The sequence below is a fragment of the Salmo trutta genome, chromosome 33, assembly GCF_901001165.1.
Source record: "Salmo trutta chromosome 33, fSalTru1.1, whole genome shotgun sequence".
Taxonomy (NCBI): domain Eukaryota; kingdom Metazoa; phylum Chordata; class Actinopteri; order Salmoniformes; family Salmonidae; genus Salmo; species Salmo trutta.
Window position 1 is genome coordinate 38,632,996 of NC_042989.1, and position 17,718 is coordinate 38,650,713.

At 40.3% G+C, this 17,718-nt stretch overlaps 1 protein-coding gene across 1 annotated transcript in view; it reads left to right on the forward strand.

Annotated features, from left to right (window-relative positions):
- Window positions 1-501: 501 nt before the first annotated feature.
- The window catches only part of LOC115172966 (dnaJ homolog subfamily C member 27), a 33,067-nt gene continuing 15,850 nt past the window's right edge, over window positions 502-17,718 (forward strand). The window contains exons 1-6 of the mRNA XM_029730887.1: window positions 502-1,277; window positions 11,517-11,599; window positions 13,606-13,675; window positions 15,144-15,308; window positions 15,444-15,566; window positions 15,657-15,817. Of these exons, the coding sequence (XP_029586747.1) occupies window positions 1,191-1,277; window positions 11,517-11,599; window positions 13,606-13,675; window positions 15,144-15,308; window positions 15,444-15,566; window positions 15,657-15,817 (689 nt within the window). The 5' untranslated portion in view covers window positions 502-1,190. The remainder of the gene's footprint in view (window positions 1,278-11,516; window positions 11,600-13,605; window positions 13,676-15,143; window positions 15,309-15,443; window positions 15,567-15,656; window positions 15,818-17,718) is intronic.

Genomic DNA, 17,718 nt, shown 5'->3' on the forward strand with positions numbered 1-17,718 from the left:
ACACCTGTTGTATTCGGTGCATGTGACAAATAAAATTTGATTTGATATGGACCATGGTTGCACACATCAAGGGAATTACTGTTTTGGGCAAACAGACACCTTAAATACATCTACCTGTGTGGAGAATCAGGCAGCAGATGTTCCCTCCAGAGGAGGCCCTGTTCGTTAAGACTGGAGGATACAATACATCCCGCAGTAGTGGAGATGATCTGGGCACTTATTATGTGACTGGTTTAAGCAAGTTTTTACTCCTGAACTTCAAAGGGGTTGAATACTTATTGACTCAAGACATTTCAGCTTTTAATGTTTAATTTGTAAAAAAATAAAACATAATTCCACTTTGATATGATGGGGTATTGTGTGTAGGCCAGTGACAAAAAAAGTCTAAATTTAATCCATTTTAAATTCAGGCTGTAACACAACAAAATGTGTAGAAAAAGTCAAGGGGTGTGAATACTTTCTGAAGGCAATGTATTTTGTGAGGACCACAATGGAAAATACGTTTGTCAACTTTTGTGTGTCATGTTCAATAATTGTAATGGCATTGTACTCTATTCGTGTGTGTGGTTCTATTGTGTTTGAAAAAATTGTAAAATAAACGAAATAAACACACAAAAAAATAATTCACGTTTCAGTGCAGGAAACATCGCGAATCTGCTGTCACGTCTCGTTGTTGCCATAGAAACTGCTTCCACGTTTTAAAAACAGATTATACTCTTTAAAATCTATTGTAAAAAAAAAAAACGTTTATATGAAGATAACTAGCTGTAGATAATATACTTTTTCTTGATTTATAAACAGCTGTGTTTGATTATTAAATGTGTAAAAACGTAACTGAATTAGAGTTCTGTTAAATCTGACTTCATTAACGAATCTGCCTCCGCGAATAAGAAATTGACAGACAAAGCTGTGCAAAACAGCGGCGCTAGCAAAGAAGGCTAGATTGCTAACCCATCAAATACATGTCTCACTCGTCCAGAATAGCTTGTCTAATATTTATTCAGATCCATAACGATGCGCGTCTTATACAATTGTAAACGAGGTTGTTTAAGATTGAGTAAATGTCTGCTTGCCAGTTAAGGCTGGGCGTACTGTACAAATCTAACTTTAGTGGAATTCCAGCTTCACAGCCATCATCGACGACGAAAAATAACAAACAACAATATTTAACATAGCTAAATATCAACAGCATGGACACGAATGTGCAGAAGAGACGTGAGAACAAGAAATCACTGCGTGTAAAAGTGATCAGCCTTGGCAATGCCGAGGTGGGCAAGGTGAGTCAACTAACGTTTAAGTTAGCTATTCTGCTAGCCAGCGCTGTACCCAAACTAGCTGTTGGCAAACTAGTATCAGGTATCTACAGTATGAATGACCCAGGGACTAACGTTAAATGGCTGCGGCCAAAGCCCTTAGCGTTATAATGTAGCCGAGACGATCTCTGCTATAGCCCAAAAGCCGGCAGATGGTGATATTGAGTCGTTCCAATATCACCAGCTGCCGAGAAGAGTGCAATTATATATATATATTTTTTTCTTATCTTTTTTTTCTTCTTTTTTAACAATATCAACAAACAAAAGAAGAATAGTCACATGCAAACAATCATACATACAAACTATTTACATTGCCAGGAATCCTAAACAAATCATATTCATTAATTATACAACTTTTAATTACCTTTTTGTTTTTCCATTTTAGTTAAAGTAGTTGTTTAAATTAATTTATAAAGTGAAAAAAGTTAGGTTTTCAATTAGGCCATTTGCATTTGTGAATATGAAATGTACCTAGTATTATTAGCAGTTGAATTAAATATACTACATTTTTTTATCTATGTCAGAATTTCTGAAATAAATCATCATATCAAAACCATTAAATAGTACAACCGGTCCTATTTATTTTGTAAGAAATTCTGTATGTCCAAAACATTCTGCTATAAATACAGGCAAAAAACAAATGCAAAATGGTCTCCTTCTACATTCCACAGAAATCACATTTATAGTCAATATTCAGCTTGAATCTTTCCAAAACATGTTTCACAGGATAAATTCTATGTAACATTTTAAATGAAACTTCCTTTACCTTGTTACTGATACAATATTTGTTAGCAATTTTCCATGCTTTCCCACATTTTTGTATTTTTATTTAACCTTTATTTAAGTCAGTTAAAAACGAATTCTTATTTTCAATGACGGCCTAGGAACAGTGGGTTAACTGCCTTGTCAGCTCGGGGATTCAAACTTGCAACCTTTCGGTTGCTAGTCCAACGCTCTAACCACTAGGCTACGCTGCCGCCCCATTTGTATATCACCATAGATATTTGACCAAAATTATCTTGCTGAGGGAATTGTAGTATCACAAACAATATTCCTAATCTGTTTATTACTGCATTTGTCTTTGATGTTAATATTGCCAATGAATATATTTTCATGTAAATCTATGTAACTTACATCAACCACAGAGGAATTTAAAAGAGATACAACCCCCCTTGGAATCGCATCAAAAACAATTACATATTCTTTCAGGGTTATTGGAAATTTAAACTTAGCAAGAAATTCCCCATATGAGAGTAGATATCCATCCTCATTCAGTAACTGACCAACCAAAATAATTTTATTCTCAAACCAGTTACGAAAAAAAAGATACATATTTTTAAATCGTATATCTTTATATGGAACAACAAAGTATCTATGAGTGGAAAAATTGTGTTTTATACGCTAACATCCAAGCTAAAATTGCCTGCTTATGGAATTTGGCAAACTTTACTGGGATTTTATCAACATCAAAATTACATCGAAGCAAAAATTCTAAACCACCAACAGAGTCAAATAAATACTTAGGGAAGACATTCCAAATACTGTTCTGGATACTGTTCTGGTTCTTAACATACTTCAGAATCCAATTTATTTTAAAAGTATTATTTAGATTATTGAAATCTAAAACCTCAAGACCTTGTTCTTGGGTATTAGTGAGAATATCTTTCTGTAGATAATGAGGCTTGTTCCTCCAAATAAAATTATAAAGAATCGTATCTAAGTCCTTTACAATTTTAGGTGATAATTCAAGTGATAACGAGACATAAACTGATCTGGATAACCCTTCAGCTTTGGACAATAAAACCCAACCGTATAACAACATATCTCTCAGCAACCAGAGGTTCAATTTCTTCTTTGTTTTCTCAATAATGGGGTTAAAGTTTAATTCACTCCTTTTTTTTCCATCCTTGCATATAACAATTCCAAGATAAGTAACCTTATCTTTAATTGGGATACCATATACTTCCTGTAAAATATAGTCCTTGAGTGGAAATAAGACTGACTTATTGATGTTCATTTTCAAACCCGAAACTAAGGAAAAGTTTCAATACAGGAAACTGCTTTAGAAACCTCATTCCTGTCTCTTAAAAATATGGTGGTATCATCAGCCAGTTGACATAGTTTAAATTCATTGCCAAGTGCTGAAACACCTTGAAAATTCCCTTTCTTGATATGAAGAGCCATAATTTGAGTAACAAATAAAAATGGACTAACTGGGCAGCCCTGCCGAATGCCACGGCCAATATCAAATCTTTGGGATGTCCCATGAGCTAATTTTACAGAGATAGTACAACCATTATATAAAGTTTGGACTGTTTTAAAAAAAAAAAAGTTACCAAATCCCCCCCCTAAAAACGTATTGCTTTGAACATAAACTCATGTTCTACAGTGTCAAAAGCTTTATAAAAATCAACAAATATAAGAAAACTATCATCAAGGATGAGGTCATTATAGTCAATCTTACCTAAAATCAACCTGATGTTATTACTAATGTGTCGACCATGTATATAACCAGATTGTTCTTCATCAATTATATGATACAAGCCTTGTTTCAACCTCTTAGCAAATACAAGGGCAAATACTTTCCATCATTATTCAACAGGCTAATGGGTCTCCAGTTGTCTATATAAAGAGTATCCTTATTAGGTTTGGGAATCAAAGTAATTACACCTTGCTTTATGAAAGCCGGTAACTCCCCTTTTTCTATTGATTCTTGAAACATAGCAAGAATGAAAGGAATCAATTTATCATTGAATGCTTTATAAAACTCGCTTATTAAACCATCATTTCCAGGGGACCTATTGTCCTTAAAGCTTTTAATACAGTCTTTTATCTCAACTTCAGATAACTCATCATCACAAAAATCCCTGAAATCATTATCTATCTTCTTAGCAATGTTTGCTACATTGTCTAAGAAAAGATCCATATTGGAAGTTGCCTGGGCTGATGCATACAGATTCTGATAAAACTGGGCAACATGCTGAGAGATTTCTTTTGGATTTTCATTGGGAGCATTATTAATCATTGATTTACATGTGGAAGTCTTTTCGCCTGCTCTTTTTTCTAAATTCAAGAAATATTTTGTATTTTTCTCTCCCTCTTCCATCCATTTTCGTCTTGATCTTACAAAAGCTCCCCGGGCCTTTTCCTCATAGATACAGTCTAACTGCATTTGTAATGATGATAGTTCCAATAATTCCAGATTAGTTTTTTCAGTTTTTTTAGTATAATCCATTATTCCCTTTATGATGTCATATTCTTTCTCTCTCTTGGGACAAGCAATTTCTTTCCCCATTGAAATAGCCAAAAGCCTTATATCAAATTTCATTAGCTCCCAGTAACTTCCAAACGTATTCATAACACAGGCACAATTCCAGTATTTATCAATAATTCCTGCTACTTCCTTCTTAAATACTTCATTCTCTAGTAAAGTCTTGTTCATTTTCCAGTAACCTTTACTAACTTGTTGTTGACAAACCATGCATATTTATCTTTATTGAGACTCCTTTGTGGTCTGTTAAAATCGATGGTTCAATCGAGACTGTATCAACCTTGTCAGCCATATCTTCAGATATCAGCCAGAAATCAATACAGGATTGTATAGATACATCTTTAGTACTCCATGTAAACATAATCTTATCTGGGTTTTTATGTCTCCAAATATCTAGAACACCTAACCTTAGACATATATTCCTTATCTCACAAACAGAGTTGCTATCCTTAGGAGGCCATCTATCTAGATTATCATGTAATACTGTACTAAAATCTCCACCCCATATTACTTTGGCCAATGGAAATTTAAACATAATTTTACTTATTTTCCTCTCAATGTCTCTAAATAAAATACAGTTACTTGACTTATTGGAAGCGTAAGTATTTACAACAATGAATTGAATGTGGTTGACATCTATCAATAGTATAATCCATCTCCCTGTATTATCTGCTTCATGACTCAATACATGACCCTTAAAGTTGCCTTTTATAATAGCGACACCTGCTGACCGATTAGTACCAAATGAAAACCAAATATCATTCCCCCATTGACACTTCCAAAACGCAGTATCTGTGGAACAGGCATGAGTTTCTTGAATTAAATAAAAGTCGGCACTCTTACCCTTACAATACAAAAATAAAGATTTTCCTTTTCAAAATATTACGGATTCCCCTGGCATTAATAGAAAAAACAGAAATGGACATTTACTATCACAGTGTAACGATCGTCTGACAGAGGGGACCAAGATGCAGCGTGGTAAGTGCTCGTATTAATTTTAATGACACTTTAAATAAAACAAGAAAACGAAAGCCAACAGTTCTGCCAGGTGAACACACAAGACAGAAAACAACTACCCACAAAACCCCAAAGGAAAACAGGCTGCCGAAGTATGGCTCCCAATCAGCGACAACGATGTCGCTGATTGAGAGCCATACCAGGCCAAAACAAAGAAATACAAAGCATAGAAAAAAGGACATAGAATGCCCACCCTAGTCACACCCTGGCCTAACCAAAATAGAGAATAAAACCCTCTCTATGGTCAGGGCGTGACACACAGTGTTATATGAAGAATGTTAAACTTGTATACATTCACATGAACCGGGTTCTCACAAAAATAAAAGTTCTTACTTGTTGCAAATAAAAACAGTCCTTTGCACCACGCAAGTAGTTGACCTAAATTATATATATATTTTTATACAATTGCAAATAACATTGTACCATAGATTGGTAAAACGAATAGCCATCAAGCTAACATGAAGTGTCATTGCGAATTTCCCTGCCATAAAAAAAATATATATACACTGCTCAAAAAAATAAAGGGAACACTAAAATAACACATCCTAGATCTGAATGAATGACATAATCTTATTAAATACTTTTTTCTTTACATAGTTGAATGTGCTGACAACAAAATCACACAAAAATAATCAATGGAAATCCAATTTATTTATCAACCCATGGAGGTCTGGATTTGGAATCACACTCAAAATTAAAGTGGAAAACCACACTACAGGCTGATCCAACTTTGATGTAATGTCCTTAAAACAAATCAAAATGAGGCTCAGTAGTGTGTGTGGCCTCCACGTGCCTGTATGACCTCCCTACAACGCCTGGGCATGCTCCTGATGAGGTGGCGGGTGGTCTCCTGAGGGATCTCCTCCCAGACCTGGACTAAAGCATCCGCCAACTCCTGGACAGTCTGTGGTGCAACGTGGCGTTGGTGGATGGAGCGAGACATGATGTCCCAGATGTGCTCAATTGGATTCAGGTCTGGGGAACGGGCGGGCCAGTCCATAGCATCAATGCCTTCCTCTTGCAGGAACTGCTGACACACTCCAGCCACATGAGGTCTAGCATTGTCTTGCATTAGGAGGAACCCAGGGCCAACCGCACCAGCATATGGTCTCACAAGGGGTTTGAGGATCTCATCTCGGTACCTAATGGCAGTCAGGCTACCTCTGGCGAGCACATGGAGGGCTGTGCGGCCCCCCCAAAGAAATGCCACCCCACACCATGACTGACCCACCTCCAAACCGGTCATGCTGGAGGATGTTGCAGGCAGCAGAACGTTCTCCACGGCGTTTCCAGACTCTGTCACGTCTGTCACATGTGCTCTGTGTGAACCTGCTTTCATCTGTGAAGAGCACAGGGCGCCAGTGGCGAATTTGCCAATCTTGGTGTTCTCTGGCAAATGCCAAACGTCCTGCACGGTGTTGGGCTGTAAGCACAACCCCCACCTGTGGACGTCGGGCCCTCATACCACCCTCATGGAGTCTGTTTCTGACTGTTTGAGCAGACACATGCACATTTGTGGCCTGCTGGAGGTCATTTTGCAGGGCTCTGGCAGTGCTCCTCCTGCTCCTCCTTGCACAAAGGCGGTGGTAGTGGTCCTGCTGCTGGGTTGTTGCCGTCCTACGGCCTCCTCCACGTCTCCTGATGTACTGGCCTGTCTCCTGGTAGCGCCTCCATGCTCTGGACACTACGCTGACAGACACAGCAAACCTTCTTGCTACAGCTCGCATTGATGTGCCATCCTGGATGAGCTGCACTACCTGAGCCACTTGTGTGGGTTGTAGACTCCGTCTCATGCTACCACTAGAGTGAAAGCACTGCCAGCATTCAAAAGTGACCAAAACATCAGCCAGGAAGCATAGGAACTGAGAAGTGGTCTGTGGTCACCACCTGCAGAACCACTCCTTTATTGGGGGTGTCTTGCTAATTGCCTATAATTTCCACCTGTTGTCTATTCCATTTGCACAACAGCATGTGAAATGTATTGTCAATCAGTGTTGCTTCCTAAGTGGACAGTTTGATTTCACAGAAGTGTGATTGACTTGGAGTTACATTGTGTTGTTTAAGTGTTCCCTTTATTACATCTGCTAATCATGTGTATGTGACTAATACAATTTGATTTGATCCCTTTATTTTTTTGGAGCAGTGTATATATAAAAAAAAGTTTGGCTCACAAACAATGCTCTTTCCTCAAGAAATATAAAGTTTTATCAGATGCAAAGAAAACTCAGTCCTGCACAACTCACTTGATAAATCCAGCAGTCAACAAGCTAGGCGTCAGCGTGAATTTCACTTCCATTTACAAAAGCCTTGGCTCCCGCAAAGTATGCACTTTTCCCTTCCTACTTGCTCTCTCAATCATCTGCCACAGACGATTCCGAGCTTCTTTGTCAAACGCTGTCAGATCCTCCTTGAACCTCAGGTTGTTCTTTAAATAGTCATTTTTCTTTGCACTTTTCCATGTCATATCCCTCGCTGTCCTGGAGATGAATCTCATGATCACTGGTCATGGTGACTTGTTGTTTTCCCAATCTCTCAGCCTACCCAGGCGGTGCACTACATCCAGAGAACCTGCAACGACATTTCACTCCTCCTCCGGGACTAAATGTCCTTCACTCTTGCTTTGATGTTCTCGTCAAATTTTTTCTTCTTCTATTCCATAAATTCGAAGATTCCATCTCCGACCATACAGGTCATTCTCGTTTACCTTTTGAGTCCATTTCAATGAGTTTCTTCTCCTGCTTTGCAACCTGAATTTTCAATGTTGCGTTCTGCTGCTTCAGAGGTTTTTACTTCCTCAGCACTGAAATCAATCTCTCTCTTCAGGTTGATGCTGATTAGTGTTATTTTTCACCAAATCCATGATGTCATCTGCGCTCTCTTTTGATTTTAGCCGCGAGGATACGGACAATGTTGTCCTGTAGCTGGCTCAGTGATGGTTCACTTCTCAGCTTCTTTGGAAGTTGCTCCTTGGCTGGAGTATTCGGGTATGAATCACATTCACCCCCTCTGTTTTACACTGCAAGCATATGAGTGAGTTTCAACAATGTCTCTTTTCTCCCTTTTAGAAGTTTCAACATCCATTATCTCAGCAACAGTTTGGTCATGTCCTGATTCCATGATACAAGCTATGAAGATATTAGCAGGCTAACTTCACTACACACGCTGAAACTTTTCCATAGCTAGCTTGTTCGTTGGATATCGTCAAAAATATATTTCAATGGTTTGATTAATTACAAAATTATTCAAAATAGCTACATTGTATGGTTAGATATCATTTTTTGGGTGAAAAACCAAAACAAATTGCAACTGCAGTTTAAAACTATAAACTTTGTGAGAAAACCATACAAATTGTTCCTCAGCTAGACATATTACACCCTTCTCATGCCGCTGTCTTGAGCGCCTCCGAGAAGGGTGCAATTGGGGGCTGTTATTCTGGGCATTTCTGCATCTGCAGGAACCCCTCTTTATAATTCTATAGAAACACACGACGAGGCGTGGTTTAACGTGACCACTCCCCCGAGTAGGGTACAGACGTAGGGTATTCTCATTACTCCCATGTAATTAGCCTAACTTTTGCTTCCTCCTAAAGCAAATTCCTGACACTTTTTTTTGTCGTTTCAATAAACGTTTTTCAGCAGCGTCACATGTCGTTAACAACATACTTGGCTGTCACCACAACAAATGATCTGTATGATACTTATTCTGCCACTAGTGTGTTACCCGACCTGCTAACACTGAAAGTAAAGCCAGTAAATCTGTCGCATTATACTTACGTCACTGTTTGTTTTCTCCCTAGCTTTTTCACCGGTTAACTTACGTTAGCTGGCTGGCTAGCGAGAGAAGTTCATGTAAAATATAATTCACTTGTCTTAGATATGCCAAGTAACTATATACTTCCGGTCTTTGCCTGCCCTTAAACGGTTTTAAGTATTTAGAGAAGTTGACCCTGACTTCACAACAAAGACTGGATCGTGACGTGCATTCCATGCGACAGTCTGTTCATGTAAAAAATGTTACGTTTAGAATCAGTGTTTTTTTTTTAGGTATGATATAGTTTGTTGATATAGACGACATCGGAAGCATGTTTAAACATGTTTATAGAATGATTTAAAAAAAAAGAATACATCCGTTGTCGGGTTATGAGTAGGAAATGTAACATGGGAGTACGGCTGTACCCTACGGCTGTACCCTACGGCTGTACCTGGTGGCGTGGTCACATTAAGCCATGCCTCGCCATGTGTATCTATTGGTCGATTTTGAAGCTAAGAAAGGCGGGAGGTGGGGGCGCTCCAGTACAGTTAACGCGCAGTAACGTTGGATGCCAGCCGCCGATAAATACAACAGAAGAAATGTTGGGTTTCGGCAACAGTAACTAGCTAGCCTTACACCGGTTGACAGTGTCCTTCGTCCCCGCCTGTCGGCCACTGTTTTCCCACGTTTCTGTTATTAACGACGGTGAGGACATGTGTTCAGCAGGCGGGAGAGTCTACCGATGTCGCTCTCGCTAGGTAGCAAGGAAGATTCCGGGAGAGTGAAAACACTCAGATAAAACTTTTATTTTCCTTTTTACCTACATTCAAAAGTGTCACAAGCGTGAAGATGTCGAGGGGTAGCTGGAGCAAACGCCTCCACTTGACAGCTGCATGTCAATGATTTAATGCAATATTCAACACAGCCTGAAACTAATGCCTGCAAAATTGTGTAAAATGTTTCTTATATTACTAGCCAGAATGTTGAATAAAATACCATTTAAACTTACTCTACCGTTTGTCTGTGCAGTTTGTCCTTCAGCTGCTCTAAATTTTTTGACAAAATATCCACAGGAAAGTATTGTTTACCCAAGACAGCAGGTATGTACAATTTAAGCCTCATTTTATATTGGATATTCAGTGTTCTCTCTCATCAATAGCAAATGAACCAATCACACCATGACAATGAACAGGGTATATTCTGAACCAGGGGAGAATCTAATATCCAATATAAAACTAATTTTTCCTCGGTGTAGAAGGGAACATGTACAGTACCAACTGGCTCTTAAAGGTGTAATCAACATTCTGGCTTGTAAGTGACATTTACACGATTTTGCAGGCATTATTTTCAGGCTGTATAGAGCAATTAATTGTGTATTACTGCCTTATTAATCAGACTGTATTCAACACTGATATGTCCTCCTCCACAGCATGCCAGCCAGCTGCCAGCCAGACCATTATTACTGTTCCAGCTGGCCGATAGGCATTATTAGGTAGGTAATGTTAACTGTAGCACAGACAATTTTCTACCATCTTTTACTTGACGGTACTTCCTCAATTTCCAAGTTGGAGGACAACACGTCTTCTAGACTTCCATGTCTAGTTGCAGGGAGGTTCAATTGAATTTAGAAAAAGCTCTGTAAAAAAAAACTATGTGTCCACCCCAAAGTGCTGCATGTCATGATGACAGTCACCTGTCTCAATCAATGGAGAAAATGTTTGAAATAGACAAGATGGAGGCGTACACATTGTTGGATTACTTCATGGAGCAAAACATGTTTATTTTGTTTTATTAATAACAGAGCATTTTCTAAATTCAAACGAACCTCCCTGCAACTAGACATGGAAGTTTAGAAGATGAGTTTTCTTGTAAGTCTGGAATTGAGGAAGTATCTGCAAGTAAAGGTTGGTCGAAAATTCTCTGTGCTATGCTTAGCATGACCTACCTAATAAGGCCTATCAGCCAGCTGGAACGACAAAAATGGTCCGACTAGGTGACATTTTGAATAGCTAGGGTAGCCAATGAATGCATTTTTTACCATCACCAATGAGCACCCATTCCTTCACAGGCCACTGCTGCAGAGAATGAAATCTGACTTTAGTTTGCATGTGTAATGTTGCTCTATCTAACCCTAGTTGATACAGCTCGTGGTTTCTTCATTGCAGAGCTGCATCATCAAGCGATACTGTGAGAAGAGGTTTGTGCCCAAGTATCTGGCCACCATAGGGATTGACTATGGGGTCACCAAGTAAGTTGTGATGACAAATACATAAAAATAATTAAATAATTTTTAGACCAAAGATGCACAGTTCAGTTCCATTGCTGTCAGATGATTCCAGATAAAGGAGAGGAGACCAGTGTAGAGCAGTGGTTCTCAACCATGTTCATTTTACCAGTAATCCTACTAGTTCCCCTGAACTACCTCTTAAAAAAAAAATATATATATATATATATATATATATATATATATATATATATATATATATATATATTTCACCTTTATTTAACCAGGTAGGCCAGTTGAGAACAAGTTCTCATTTACAACTGCGACCTGGCCAAGATAAAGCAAAGCAATGCGACACAAACAACAATCACAGAGTTACACATGGAATAAACAAACGTACAGTCAATAACACAATACAAAAAAATGTTTATACAGTGTGTGCAAATGAGGTAAGATTAGAGAGGTAAGGCAATAAATAGGCCGTAGTGGCGAAGTAATTACAATTAAGCAATTAAACACTGGAGTGATAGATGTGCAGAAGATGAATGTGCAAGTAGAGATACTGGGGTGCAAAGGAGCAAAATAAACAATATGGGGATGAGGTAGTTGTATAGGCTATTTACAGATGGGCTATGTACAGGTGCAATGATCTGTGAGATGCTCTGATAGCTGATACTTAAAGCTAGTGAGGGAGATATGAGTCTCCAGCTTCAGTGATTTTTGCAATTTGTTCCAGTCATTGGCAGCAGAGAACTGGAAGGAAAGGCGGCCAAAGAGGAATTGGCTTTGGGGGTGACCAGTGAAATATACCTGCTGGAGCGCGTGCTACGGGTGGGTGCTGCTATGGTGACCAGTGAGCTGAGATAAGGCGGGGCTTTACCTAGCAAAGACTTATTGATGACCTGGAGCTAGTGGGTTTGGCGACGAATATGAGAGGGCCAGCCAACGAGAGCATACAGGTCGCAGTGGTGGGTAGAATATGGGGCTTTGGTGACAAAACGGATGGCACTGTGATAGACTGCATCCAATTTGCTGAGTAGAGTGTTGGGGGGCTATTTTATAAATGACATCGCCGAAGTCAAGGATCGGTAGGATAGTCAGTTTTACGAGGGTATGTTTGGCAGCATGAGTGAAGGATGCTTTGTTGCGAAATAGGAAGCCGATTCTAGATTTAATTTTGCTTAATGTGAGTCTGGAAGGAGAGTTACAGTCTAACCAGACACCAAGGTATTTTTAGTTGTCCACATATTCTAAGTCAGAACCGTCCAGAGTAGTGGTGGTGGGTAGGTGCGGGCAACGATTGGTTGAAGAGCATGCATTTAGTTTTACTTGCATTTAAGAGCAGTTGGAGGCCACGGAAGGAGAGTTGTATGGCATTGAAGTTTGTCTGGAGGTTAGTTAACACAGTGTCCAAAGAAGGGCCAGATGTATACAGAATGGTGTCGTCAGCGTAGAGGTGGATCAGAGAGTCACCAGCAGCAAGAGCAACATCATTGACCTATACAGAGAAAAGAGTCGGCCCGAGAATTGAATCCTGTGGCACCCTCAGAGCCTGCCAGAGGTCCGGACAACAGGCCCTCTGATTTGACACACTGAACTCTATCAGAGAAGTAGTTGGTGAACCAGGCGAGGCAGTCATTTGAGAAACCAAGGCTGTTTAGTTTGCCGATAAGAAAGCGGTGATTGACAGAGTCGAAAGCCTTGGCCAGGTCTATGAATACAGCTGCACAGTATTGTCTCTTATCGATGGAGGTTATGATATTGTTTAGGACCTTGAGCGTGGCTGAGGTGCACCCATGACCAGCTCAGAAACCAGATTGCATAGCAGAGAAGGTACGGTGGGATTCGAAATGGTCGGTGATCTGTTTGTTAACTTGGCTTTCGAACACCTTAGAAAGGCAGGGTAGGATGGATATAGGTCTCTTCATGTTCATTTTACCAGTAATTCTACTAGTTCCCCTGGTTGAGAACCACTGATTTGGAGACTTCTGAAGTCTGTGTGACTGATTTGAGTGTTTGTTGTCCATCAGAGTCCAGGTGCGTGACAGGGAGATCAAAGTGAACATCTTTGACATGGCAGGACACCCGTTCTTCTACGAGGTCAGTACCTTACTACCTTGGTCATGTTGGATCTACGTCCTAACATACATAAGTTACACATGTCGGACCAGATAAACGGCTGCACCCTCATGTCCAGACATGCATCCTGCTAGCAAGAGGCCAGTCTCTCTCTCTTTAAATATATATATATATATACACACACACACACACACACACACACACACACACACACTTCTGTTCAATTTTTGGGGTTACTTAGAAATGTTCTTGTTTTTGAAAGAGAAGCACATTTTATGTCCATTTAAAATAACATCAAATTGATCATAAATACAGTGTAGACATTGTTAATGTTGTAAATGACTATCGTAGCTGGAAATGGCTGATTTTTAATGGAATATCTACATAGGCGTACAGAGGCCTATTATCAGTAACCATGTGTTCCAAGGGCACGTTGTGTTAGCTAATCCAAGTTTATCATTTTAAAAGGTTAATTGATCATTAGTAAACACTTTTGCAATTATGTTACAGTAGCACAGCTGAAAACTGTTGTCCTGATTAAAGAAGCAATAAAACTGGCCTTTAGACTGGTTGAGTATCTGGAAGGAAATTGCCAAGAAACTGAAGTTCTCGTACAACGCTGTGTACTAATCCCTTCACAGAACAGCACAAACTGTCTCTAACCAGAATAGAAAGAGGAGTGGGAGGCCCCGGTGCACAACTGAGCAAGAGGACAAGTACATTTGAGTGTCTAGTTTGAGAAACAGATGCCTCGCAAGTCCTCAAATGGCAGCTTCATTAAATAGTACCTGCAAAACAACAGTCTCAATGTCAACAGTAAAGAGGCGACTCCGGGATGCTGTGCTTTTCTTTCAAAAACAAGTACATTTCTAAGTGACCCCAAACTTTTGAACGGTAGTATGTGTGTGTATATATATATATGTGACACACAGACAGACACGTACTGCTGTTAATGTGGAGCAGTTCATTATTTTGTAGTCGGGGGTGCTACTTTTACACAAATTATCATTAAGTCAAACACAGTAGTGAAGAAATGCAACTCATGTTTTATTCAATTTTAGCCTATTTCATCTGTCTGTCTCTGTCTCTGTGTGTCTCTCTGTGTGTCTGTGTCTCTCTGTCTCTCTCTCTCTCTCGTTCTCTCTCGCTCTCTCTCTGTCTGTCTCTGTCTCTCTCGCTCTCTCTCTCTCTGTCTCTCTCATTCTCTATCTGTCTCTGTCTGTCTCTCGCTCTCTCTTTATCTATCTCTCGCTCTCTCTTTATCTATCTCTCGCTCTCTTTATCTATCTCTCTATCTGTCTCTCTCTACCTGTCTCTCTCTACCTGTCTCTCTGTGTCTGTCTCTCTGTGTCTGTCTCTCTGTGTCTGTCTGTCTGTCTGTCTGTCTGTCTGTCTGTCTGTCTGTCTGTCTGTCTGTCTGTCTGTCTGTCTGTCTGTCTCGTTATCTCTCTCTCTCTCTCTCTCTCTCTCTCTCTCGCTCTCTCTAAAGGTTCGTAATGAGTTCTATAAGGACAGCCAAGGAGTGGTGTTGGTGTATGATGTAGGTCTGAGGGAGAGTTTTGATGCGCTGGACAACTGGCTGGGTGAGATGAAACAGGAGATGGGCTCCCAGGCTAACATGGAGAGCATCGTTTTTGTCGTCTGTGCCAACAAGGTATGTGTGTGTATGATTGTGCTTCTCTGTGTACCAGGTTCACTGGACTTAGCTGTGTGTGTGTGTGTGTGTGTGTGTGTGTGTGTGTGTGCGTGTGTGTGTGTGTGCGTGTGTGTGTGTGTGTGCACGCTCCAGGTGGACCTGACTAAGCGTCGTGTGGTAGACGAGGGAGAGGGTAGGCTGTGGGCGGAGTCTAGAGGGTTCCACTACTTTGAGACGTCAGCACAGAGCGGAGAGGGCATCGGTGAGATGTTCCAGGTATGTACACACACACACACACACACACACACACACACACACACACACACACAGAGATAGATTGTACTGATCTGTGTGTGTGTTCTCCAGGCGTTTTTCTCCTCCATAACGGACATGTGTGAGAACGGCGGGAAGCGCCCGGTGGCAGAGGTCAGTGTCGGCTTCACCAAGGAGCAGGCCGACACCATCCGACGTATACGCAACAGCAAGGACTCCTGGGATATGCTGGGGGTCAAACCTGGAGCCACACGGTAAGACAAGGGGTCAAAGGTCAAACCTGGAGCCCTTTAAGCCCAGTCGAGAAACGGGTCAAACACATTCCATGTCTCTGCTGGTTTTTGTTATTTCCTTTCAGTTTGTGGCAAAGTAGCTCTTTACACTTGTACCCATATATGGGTTGAAATGGCAGACTAATAAATGTCTAAATCGGAACACAGTGGCAGTACAGTAGTAACATGTTATGCAGCTCTGGTTCTGCGCTTCACAGTGCTGCATGGGTTTTGACTGACAGACGTTCTGAACCTAAACACCTCACACCTGCTGATAATGCACTGTAGGCTACATTTGGAGACAGCAGATTTTTTTGACAGAGGGTGCAGGATATTTTTTTGTTTGCCTGATTTGCGTATGTTTCTGCTTATAATTTCCGACATTTTGGTAGGGTATTTGTCAGTCATCTTGTCTGTAGTTAGATACATGCAGCTTCTCTTCTGTCATTATACACTGAGTGTAGAAAACATTAGGAACATTGAGTCCTAATATTGAGTTTGCACCCCCTTTTGCCCTCAGAACAGCCTCAATTCATCAGGGCATGGACTCTACAAGTTGTAGAAAACGTTCCACAGGGTTGCTGGCCCATGTTGACTCCAATGCTTCCCACAGTTGTGTCAAGTTGGCTGGTGATGGATCATTCTTGATACACACGGAAAACAGTTGAGCGTGAAAAACCCAGCAGCGTTGCAGTTCTTGACGCACTCAAACCGGTGCACCTGGCACCTACTAGCATACCCCGTTCAAAGGCACAAAACAAAATGCGTCTTGCCAATTCACCCTCTGAATGACACACATACGCAATCCATGTTCCCCAATGCTGGAAGAGGGGCCTGAGTGTAAAAGTTTTGGAACCCCTGCCATAGAAAAATAAATAAACCCTGGCTCACCAGAATAATGTCATAAATCAGTAGAATGATTCAATCTAGTAGACAACGGTAAAGTTTTCTGTCATCTCTGCTTCTTTGTGCAGCAAAGACGTTTAGGGACCGGGGATAAAATGCAATAACTCTAGATTTTCTGCAAAATTTTTTTATCCAAATGACATCAGTTTGACCGGTTCTAAGGAAATAGAAAGCTGTGAAAACAACCTAACATGTTTCTGATGAGATTTCAGTTCGGTTTGGATGTAATATTTTATGTAGTTGAAATACTATCAGCTTTTATGACGCTGATAAAGATAACACCGCTACAGACGGTCCCTAACTGTGGTTGAAATACTGTCAGCTGTTATGATGCTGATAAAGACAGCACCATTATAGACGGTCCCTAACTGCACATTCACATTCTCTCAAGATGCTGAAAGAAATAAATCATATTTCTCAACTCTTGTGTCGGGAGAAGCTCCAGGTGGTATCTGATTTTAAGTACATTGGCGTCATATTTGATTCCAACCTCTCTTTCAAAAAGCAGGTGAAAAAGGTAACTCAAATAACCAAATTCAACCTAGTTCCTTTCCGATTCGTACTAATTTGTTTGACTAAAAAGGCAGCGAAACTGTACTTCAATGCTATAATACTCCCCCACTTAACATACTGCTTGACTAGTTGAGCCCAAGCTTGCTGTACAACATTACAACCCATTCAGTCTGTCTACAAACAGGCTCTCAAAGTGCTGGATAGAAGAGCCACTGTTACATCCTCAGACATCATGAGCTCCTGAGTTGGGAAAATCATGTGCATTACAGCGAGGCATGTCTTGTATTCCAGATCCTAAATGGACTTGTGAACATGATCCCTAGCTGTGTATTGCCGGCAGGTAGCCTAGTGGTTAGAGCATTGGACTAGTAACCTGCAGGTAGCCTAGTGGTTAGAGCATTGGACTAGTAACCAGCAGGTAGCCTAGTGGTTAGAGCGTTGGACTAGTAACCAGCAGGTAGCCT